Source organism: Gavialis gangeticus, unplaced genomic scaffold (genome assembly GCF_001723915.1).
Source record: "Gavialis gangeticus isolate Ggan-Ray unplaced genomic scaffold, GavGan_comp1, whole genome shotgun sequence".
Taxonomy (NCBI): Eukaryota; Metazoa; Chordata; order Crocodylia; family Gavialidae; genus Gavialis; species Gavialis gangeticus.
The window spans coordinates 74,453,481-74,463,791 of NW_017729022.1; the positions used below are offsets into that span (position 1 = coordinate 74,453,481).

Genomic DNA, 10,311 nt, shown 5'->3' on the forward strand with positions numbered 1-10,311 from the left:
TCTGGGCGCAGCCCTTTAAGAGGGATGTGGACAGCATGGAGAGGGTCCAGAGGAGGGCCACTCGTATGATCAAGGGACAGCAGGGTAGGTCCTATGAGGAAAGGCTGCGGGACCTGAACCTGTTCAGCCTTCAAAAGAGAAGGCTGAGGGGGGATCTTGTGGCCTGTTATAAACTGGTTAGGGGGGGATCAGCAGGTGCTGGGGGAGTCCCTGTTCCCCCGAGCGCCGCAAGGAGTGACCAGGAACAATGGTCACAAGCTGGCGGAGGGAAGGTTTAAGTTGGATATCAGGAGGCGCTACTTCACGGTCAGGGCGGCTAGGGTCTGGAACCAGCTTCCAAGTGAGGTGGTGCAGGCTCCCACCCTGGGGTTTTTAAGAGGAGGTTGGATGACCACCTTACTGGGGTTGTTTGACCCCAGTGCTCTTCCTGCCATGGCAGGGGGTCAGACTAGATGATCTGCTCAGGTCCCTTCTGACCCTAGAAACTATGAAACTATGAAACATTTTTATTAGCATAGGAGTTAGAGGGATTTTTAAAAAGCCTTTAAAATGCCTGACATAACTTTTTTAACCTCAAAGTTCAGCTATCTCAGGAGCTCACTTGCATAGAAACAAGTTCTGAATCACATTGGACATCTGGGAATCTTCTCTTTTCAGTCATGCAAATTTTCCATGTTTAGATTTGGAGCTGCAAACCAGTGAGGAGAGCAGAACTGAGAATTACCCATCAGAGACCTCAGGATGTATAATTTTCCCACATCTAATAGGGATTGCTTTAAAAACACCAGTTGTGTGAAGTGGCTCAGAGGTTTGGAAGTTAAAAGCATCACTTCTAGTGAAGATGCATTAGCAACTGAGTTGGTTGAAGGTGAACAATAAATTGCACAACCCTGTGATCTATTAAGAGTCCAGTGCTAAGGATGGGGAAGCATTCACTGCCCCCAGCGCAATCTAGCACGGGGGATGGGGAAGCAGCTCAGCTGGGCTGTCTCGCTGCCCCTGCTGGGATCTAGCACCGGGGATGGGAAAGGAGCCCAGCTGGGCTGCCTTCCCATCCCCAGCGAAATGCTGAAACACCACTGAAACAGCCTTCCCATTTTGATGGAACAGAATGGAACAGCTGTTTCAAATCAAAATGAAATTCGAAACGTAATGCTGTTCTGTCGAACCATTGAAACTCAAAGTGAAACCGAATGGTGCTGTTTTGCGCAGCCCTACTGCTCACCTGTAAGTAGAGGGTTGAGGTGAACTTTGATACCTGACCCTAGGGGTAGTAGAGTTTGGCCCAAGTCCCAGACCAACCAATTGCAGGGGTGGGGAGTGCTGCACTGTGGGATACTCGGAGGACCAGCCAGACCTGAATCATGGAACAATTGGTGCATTTGTAATGCAGAACAGTTCAAAATGCACCATGTCAAAAGAATACCTGATTTTTCCAGGTATACTTTTGAATCACTACAGTTGGCTTTGCACTGGTTTAACAGGACAGTGCATCTGTCTGCTTCTGGCTTAAACCACTGTTGGGTCCCTATGACCCTATAATGGGTCTTATACCAGGCAAGGAGAATAAGCGCGCAGCAAATACATACATCAGTCTCTTGCCAAGCGCTGATACTATTGAGCTGGGCCCAGAAGCCTCTGGGTCCCAACACCACTTTTGAACCGGGCTAACCATTAAATATATCTGTTCCCCAAGTCTGTGAATTTCATCAGTTTTGAATTGCATGCATGGAGCTTTCTGAAACTCTTTTGCCTGGATTGCTTTGACTTTTGTTACTCAGTGGGCGCATCTCCACATAATGCTATGTCGCTGTAGCAATGTGTGAGCAAGGCTTGCGACACTGCAGCTACATCACAGTAGTGATGCACTCCCCTGTTATGGTGCATCACTATGGCAACGTAGTGCTTAAAAGTAACTACTTCTAAAGGAAGTACTAAATGACAGCACAGTAACAACAGCTCCATAGCAGCATATGGAGATGTGCCCACTCTCTGTTTGGACCCACATTAACTTTTTGGGAAGGAGGACATGTAGAACTACAGCCAAGAGCTGTAGCTTCTTGTACATGAATGAATACAGTGAAGTCAGGATTGGGCCCTACCAGAGCAGCATGTTTAAGGTAAAACCCTTCCATCCATTTGTAAGGGAAGAGACTTCCTATGCTTAATAATGAGAACAGTGAGTAGTAGGTGAAGCATTGGCTTGTTTTGTTCTCTGGATATTCTCTATTCTTGCTCAAGGCAACACAGTTAGCAGGCCCCATTCTCTGACATTATTGCAAAACTCTTCCCAAAGCAGACAGAGACACTGATATCATCACCTCCCTAAATGCTTACACTTCTGCCTGCCTGGCTCGCTGGATTTGTCTCACCACTGACTTCTAGCTGGTTGGAATTTCACTTTCAATTCTGGCAGCCTGACGAGTGCTTGTCAGCCCTGGAGGCAAGGTTCCTTTTAAGCTGCGCGCGTGCGCGGCCATGCACAATTAAAAAGCTTGCCATGCAGTAACTTTTTAATGCCATGCACCTGCCCAAAGAGGAGCTGGGCTGCAGCTTCCCAGAGAGGAGCTGGGCGTGGAGTGTGGCGGAGGCACCGGGGCTGGCATGGGACAGTTACTGAAGGTAAGCTCCTCACGCAGGGCAGGCAGTGGCTCCTCCCTGAGGGGAGGTGAGATGGGGGCAGGGGACAGAGGCTGGGTCTGGGGGCTGGCGTGGGCTCTGCCGACTCTGGGGAACTGCTCCACACCCCTGCATCACCTCAGGGAGTGAGGAGGCACATGGCGTCAGGGCTGGGGAGTGGTGCAGTTCCCCAGAGCCAGCGGAGCCCGCACCAGCCCCCAGCACCAGTCCTCAGCCCCTGCCCCTCCCTCACCTCACGTCGGGGAGGAGCCGCTGCCTGGTCTGCATGAGGAGTGAGGAGCTTACCTTGGTTAAGTGTCCCACGCCAGCCCCGGTGCCTCCCTTTCAGGTCTATCAGTTGATTGTGTCTGGCCCATGGCTGCCCCGCAGCTCTCCACTGCACTGCTCTGGGCAGCAGTTAGCATGGAGAAGGGTGGTGGGTGAGGGCCACAGTGCTCCACGTAGGGCCAAACCCTGCCCGCTCCCACCTGGACACTTACTGTGGGACACTTACCAGCGGACTGCACTGAAAGGGGGAGGCGGGACTGAAGCGGGCCACTCACGGACCACTACTCCATAGAGGGAACATTGCCTGGAGGTCTTTTTGCTGAAAATGGAACTAGGATATCGATCCTCCAAGTGCAGCTAAGTCACTCAGGGAAATGTTGCTGAAAGTTGAAGGTAGTTCAGTGTCTCCAGAAACAGATGGGCATTTTGGGAGATTGAGTTTCAAATGAGCAGAACTCTAAATTTTCCATGCAGAACAGTTATGTCTCATGGTATCGGCTGTTGGGCCATTTCGGCATAATATAAGAACATAGGAACTGCCGTCTACTGTGTCAGACCATGGGCCCATCTCGCCCGGTATTGTGTGTCTCAGTGGCAGACAGTAGATGCTGAAAGGGAAAGTGAACTGGGTATGGCCAGGGTTTTTCCCACCATTCCTCTCTCAGTTGCAACCTCCAGCATTTAATGTCTAGGAAGTTCTGATGTAGAGGATGTATCCCTAACTTCTGTGCTCAACAGCTACTGATGCCCCTTTCCTCCCAGAATTTGTCTAATCCTTTTTTTCAATCTGGCTAAACTGTCTGCTTCCACAGCATTTGGTAGCAATGAGTTCCACACTTTAATGATGCACTGTGTGAAAAAGAACTCCCTTTTGTTAGTTTTAAACTGACTAGTTACTGGTTTCATGCTGTGACCCTCTAGTTTGCGTATTGTGAGAGATTGTAAATAATAAATCCCTATTTACTTTCTCTTTGCCATTTAGTATTATTTTGTAAAAACTTATCATGTCCCTGCTCAGGTGTCTCTTTCTAAACTGAATAGACCTAGCCTCTTTAGTCTCTCCTCATATGGAAGCCCCTTCATACCACTAATCACCCTTATAAATTTCCCAGGAAAGCTTCTTAGAAGGGATGAAGCAGTGATAAATCCTATGGTATTTCTGATTGCTAGAGACTGGCATGTTGCATCCAAATTTGGACCTATTATGTAGGCTTCATTATTAGACCTCTGACTCACTCCTATTAGTGCTTGTAGTGCTTTCCTTCCCCCCACCCTTCCTAAAACATAACTGAATGGTATGCTGCCAAGCCAGCCCCCAACCTTGCTTCAATACAGCTCATGCTTTGTTTGCAGGTGATAACCCAAACTGAATCCCACCGCCAGCGGCTTTTGCATGAGGCAGCTGTGAACCTGTGGACCTGGGGAATCAAGGTGAAGAAAATCAAGGCCATCTACCACATCCTGAACTTCTGTAACATTGATGTCACCCAGCAGTGTGTCATTGCCGAGATATGGTTCCCCGTGGTAGACACGGGTAGGATAAAAAGGGCCCTCAAGCAAGGAATGGTAAGAGGCTGACCTGGCATTCCCCCAGCTAGTTTGTATTGGAGTTCTCACCTTGCTTTGGAGTGGATCCTGGTGTGGGTGTCCCTCCCTCCTACTCACTCAGGTCCTTGGCAATTGCCACCAGTTTTCCTTTTCCTTCTGTCCAGGTTTTGACTCATTCCCTCTCTTTTCTGGCCTTTTCTGAGTCTACTTTTGGCTGTTTTTTGGCTTTCTTTCTCCTACTGGCTCCTCTCCTCAGGCTTCAACACATCGAGCAATTCCTTGTTGCTTGTGGGACAGGGAGATGCCCCTTTAAATCTCTAGCACTGGACTGTGAAGTTGAACAGGGGTGTGCATGGAGTTGCTTTGAGCACCTGGCATTAAGGCCACTCTGCAAAAAAGGGGAGCAGGAGGGTGGCTTTCCTGGAGCTGTCTGGAGATTTACTTTGGAGAAGTCCTGAAATGTGCAGTTCTTCCCACCGCTGCTTCTGTCTTTACCCTGAGCTTGCCAATTCTGTCTTCTAGAGGGAGTCTGCTTCCCTGGTTGGGAAACAGTTAACGAATGCAGCTAAGTTGGTATGAATTCCCTGGCCAGATACTTTTCCCTGAGCTGCATCTACTGGTAAAACAGCACAGGGATACTAAACGTATGCTAGGACCACAACAGGCAAGAAATAAACATTGGAAACTTTTACATGTCTGCACTTCCCACCTCTCCATTAGCTCTTGGGGTGGAAACAGACACTGGGGGTGCAGATAGATGTTAGGGCCCCACTTTAACTCATGACACTTCACATAAAGCACCATGAGTTAGTGCTCCCTCCCCGGCACCCAACAGATGTCAGGGGGAAGGGGATGGAGCTGGTATGCAGTGGCCCAAGCCAGCAGGTTAGAGGTGCTCCACCACCTCTCTCCCCAGCCCCATCCCTCCGTCCCCAGCTCTGGGGCTGTCAGTAATGGAGGGGGAAGGGAGGGAGCTCCCAGCTGCTGAATGGACAGAACTGAGTTGGGGGGAATTGGGCCCCCTCACCTGACAGTCCTCCGACAGCTACCCCAGCTGGAGTATTGGGGTCAGCGGGGTCAGGCCCTCGAGGTGAGGGGGCTCTGTTCCACTCTTCTCCCCACCCAGCTCTGGCCATACAGCAGCTGGGAGCTCCATGCTGGCTGGTCCCAACTGCTGAATGCCCAGAGCTGAGTGGAGGGGAGTGGTGAATGGAGCCCCCCTCCTTCCAACCCAGCTCCTCCCAATACCCCAGTTGGGGTAGCTGGGGGAGGGGGTGGCGTGAGGTGATGGGGCCCCATTCACTGCTCCGCCCCCCAGCTCTGCCCATTTGGCAGCCGGGAGCTACGTCTCCTCCCCCCTGACAGCCTGGGGGGGGTGGATTTTTAAGGTGGCAAAAATGCAGAACTAATAGATGTCCTTACCCTGTGTTGCACCACATGGCAGGAAAATCAGTGGTGCAGCAAAAGGTAGCAATAGATTGCCACTTTTTTCTGGTGGACATCTGCTACCTTTTGGTGCTTTGTTCAGCCAGCCCTGTGGGGCTCACTGGGCAAGAAAACCCCACCCCACCTTTTCTCACTGCCCCAAACCTGCACTGTGGATTTGAGGGAGCAGGGAAAAGCACTTCCCTGCTTAGGCAGCCCCTCGCTGACCAGATGGGGGAACACCTAGTATTCACTGCTACTCCAGATCCTCGCTGAGTGGGGGAGCACACAGTGTTCCCCATTGCTCCAGCCCCACATGGCTGGCAGAGTGGGGAAGCACTTTTCCCTGTTGCCCTAGACCCACAGCATGGGTCTTGGACAGCAGGGAAAGCAGGGAGGTCACGGTGCCCCTCGTCCTGCACCATCAAGGGTGGGACAAGGGGCGATATGTGTTTTGCCAGTGAAGTGAATCAGCTGTGCCATGACTCCATTTGGCAATGTTTATTTCTAGCCCTGGATTAAGAGAAGGGTTGAGAATTGCTGTCCTTACTGTATGGAGAAGGGAGGCAGCATGGCCTTGTGCAGTGTTTCTCAAACATTGCTGGTCATCTTACCCCATTTTAAGTTTATCCTGTGTCTGTGCACACCTATAATTCTGTGCTATGGACTTTCTGTTCCTGCGACCATATGCTAACCTCCTCAATTGTTTAAGAAAAACTGAAGTTGTTCTTTTTCTTCCTTTATCTCCTGTTATATTTCTCCTTTCTTTCCTCTCCCATTCCCTCTGGGAAATTCATTGTAAACCCCAGTTTGAGAAACAGTAGCCAAGTAGAAACACTGGCACCTAGGTTCTCCTGGCTCTGCCACTAGCCTAGCACAGGTTGCTTTCTTCCCTTTTTTTTTTTTTTGCCTCAATTTCCCCACCTGTAAAGTGGGTTTAATGCTACCTATATATGTATGTAAAGCATGTTGAAATCTGCAAATGAAAAGCATCATCCTATCACTTGTAGCATGGAAATGGAGAGAGATTTAAAAATAATCGGATGCCATTATATCACCTTTCCATCAGAGCTTCTCAGAGTACTTTGCTGACATTAGTCAAGTCAATCAGCATCCCCATGATATAGGGAAGTACTATATCTGCTTTCACTCATCCTATTTTATGGCCCTTTGGACCCCTCCAAAAGTTTAACCGCTGCTGCAACTATCACTTATTTATGCTAAAACCCAGAAATATCCCTGTCATGCTGTATGAGGGGCTCTGTAAGGTAACAGTACAACTTCCTGATGCCCTCTTGTGTGCTGCCCCTCTTCATTGTATTGCGTCAAGTTAGACCCTGATCCTGAGATGCCTGGACCCTGAGTAGATCCCAGTGCCTCTGCAGAGTCCCATGGAAACCTGCCCCCATGCACAACCTATTGCAGGACTGATGCGTTCTCTGGGCAGTCCTTGTGTTTTGTGAGGAAGAGAGCCCTCATGTTCTTGAAAGCAGCAAAGCCGACACTCCATGGTAGTAATAACTGACAAACTGGGGAGTCCATGCAAGGTCATGTGAGCCGGTATTATGTAAAAGAGAAATCATGAGATTGCCTTGGAAAAAAGGAGACTAGAAATACAAAGTTGGGGACTTTAAAAGAAAAATCCTGTTATTTTTCTAAACCCTGAAGGGGGATTTGGTCCCATTTTCACTGGAATGGCAATGCCAGATTTCAACAGAAGCTATGATTGTCATGTAACCATTTGGCTGTGGGAGCTGAGGGCATTAACGCTTTATGGGAAGCAGTAACTATTGTGAGGTGTACAATAAACTTGCGAGAGTTGGCATTACTGATGACTTCCCTGGGCAACTTGCCAGCATGAAGCTCAGGGTTGCAAACAAGCTTGAGAAAGCCTAGATACTAGTCATGGCCTTCACCTACCAGCCTGGATCAGGCCCTTCCCACCTGGATGCTGTAAACATGTGGATGCAGGACCCAGCTTTGTGGGGCTGGCTAGTCTCCAATAGCTGGGGTTAGCTGTAATTTATCCAGCAAAGGTTGCTCTCTTATCCATCTAAGACCATCCACCCCCATCATTTCACCTCTTTTTTATCATCCTCTTATAGGAACGTAGTGGCTCTACCATTGCCCCTATCCTGACTGCTGTGCAGACCAAGATGGCTCCACCCACCTTCAACAGAACCAACAAGTTCACTGCAGGCTTTCAAAACATTGTCGACGCCTACGGAGTGGGGAATTACAGGGAAATGAATCCAGGTAAAAGGAATCTGGCTTAGCTACAGCTGGGTTGCCAGATTGAATGCAAGATTCTGCCAAGGGTTTAGGGTGGAAGGGGGAAGGCTTCACTTTTCTAAAAAAACATTGTCATGCAAAAGCACACCCAGTGGCTACTACTCAAAATGTCCCAGGCTAACCTAGACAGTCATTTATATTAGGTAAATAGGCATTGATATCAGGTATATACCAGTCCTCATTTATGCATCAGAATGCTGGACAATATTGTCAAGTATGTAAAAGAGAATTGAAGCAACTGAGATGTGGTTCTTAAGGTGCATCTTGAAGATGTTGGACAAGTCACACCTCAATTGAGAAGATACTTTGTTAAGAGCAGGCTGCAGGAGGAAGCTGCTGATTAACATTGGAAAGAGACCATGGGAGTTTCTAGTACATGTTATGAGGAAAGAGAAGACTGAAAGTCTGGTCCTAACCGGAAGGAATGAAGAAAGGAGAGATTCTGGAAGACAGAGGTTGACTTATGTCAAGAGTTTGTCTAGATGAGTGAAAGTATCAACACTGGAAATTATGTATGCCTCAGAAGATAGACAACCATGATCACCAGCGTCCTGTCTGGATATGGTACCTAGAGAGAGAGAAATAGCCCTAACTGTTTGGCCTCCCTCTAAATTTCAAGTAGAAAGGTGTTGCTTTGTACTTACTATGTTAAGCACCCTGGCTATTCCAGGAAATTCAGCTGTTTGCACCTCCTTATAGAACAAATACAGTGGCTACAGATATAAATGACAGATTCCTTCATTGACGAGTAGTTACAAGTAAGGCTGGTAGTGTTGCAAAGTGTATGCTAGGACTTTCTAATTTCTTTTTTAAATGTTTTCATATATGAATTAGCTTGGTGGTGTTGGGTGCATTTTGAATCTTAGGTTAATGTCTGAGGTGTGCTATTTGATTTTATCATCCATGTAGCAGGCACCTAGACTTAACCAAATGGATACATTGTAAATTGTGGAAACTGTATACTGAGAATATTGAGCCCTGTTGAAACCTACTTGCCCTGTTGAAACCTACTTGAAGCTTCATTGACTTCAGTGAAAGTGAAACAATTTATGCTGTCCTTAATGGGTGATTTCCAGGGTTACCCCCAAGTTGAGGTCCTTTTGTTTTAATTAGGTGAAACTGAGCTCCTATCTGTCTCCTTCCCATAGCTCCATACACGATAATTACCTTCCCCTTCCTGTTTGCTGTGATGTTTGGAGATTGTGGCCATGGTGCTGTCATGCTGGGCTTTGCTCTCTGGATGGTCACTAATGAGAAGGCTCTCTTGGCCCAGAAAAGTACTAATGAGGTGAGTTTCCTAGGGTTGACTACATCATAGCAATGTGGCTCAAAACTCTCATTCGATACGGTCAGCCTCCCACAGCTCAAATGCTAAATGAATCTCCTTCTGACACATGGCCAAATCCTCTCCCACTTTTTAGGTGCCTAGGAGTGAGCAATCCTATTCTACCCTGTATGGACATGTCCAGATGAGCACGGATGTGTGGTATGTGGTGCCGCAAACACATTTGCAGCGCCCCATACTGCACAGTCCAGTTCTCTGCGCTGTGAGGACATGCTGCCCAAGCATGCACTGCTCTGGGGTTTTTTTCTGCATTCTTTTTTGATCCCTACATATCCAGGGGTCAAAAAAAAACTGCAAGAAAAATACCGGAGCAGCACACTTGGGCAGCATGTACTGCTGAAAAGCAGTGCTGGGCCACCCAGACCCATGCTGTGGCTGCTGGCCAGGCTTTGCCTGGCAGGATTGCCACAGCTGCAGCCCCAGGAGGCCCCCGGGACCCCAGGCAAGGCTACTGGGGCCAGCATAGTGCTGGCCCCAGCCTCTCCTACTGCCCCCAGGGTAACTTGCATGCCGAAGCACGCATGGCATGGGTGTTCTCCAGGGACACGTATTGGCGGCTCAAGGTGCACCGCCACTGTTTGTCTCCAGGGAACCAAGCATCCACATTCATCTGGATGCACCTATGAGTGCCTAAAAAAAAAATCATTAACTTGTCTACTTTTGTAGCACTCTGTTGTCATAAGGCTAACTCACAAAAGGCAGAAATAAGAAATACCTATCCACCTTCTGCATTAATAGGTTTTCAGGGATATAACAGGATAAGATCATGCTTATTGGTGGGGGGGGGGGGGGGG

General features: G+C 48.5%; 1 protein-coding gene across 2 annotated transcripts in view; it reads left to right on the top strand.

The window, feature by feature from the left end:
* ATP6V0A4 (ATPase H+ transporting V0 subunit a4) overlaps window positions 1-10,311 on the top strand; it is a 79,953-nt gene that overhangs the window by 49,783 nt on the left and 19,859 nt on the right. For both annotated transcript variants that reach the window (XM_019515395.1, XM_019515394.1), the window contains exons 10-12: window positions 4,261-4,473; window positions 7,986-8,136; window positions 9,321-9,460. In XM_019515395.1, coding sequence (XP_019370940.1) covers window positions 4,261-4,473; window positions 7,986-8,136; window positions 9,321-9,460 — 504 coding nt within the window. The remainder of the gene's footprint in view (window positions 1-4,260; window positions 4,474-7,985; window positions 8,137-9,320; window positions 9,461-10,311) is intronic.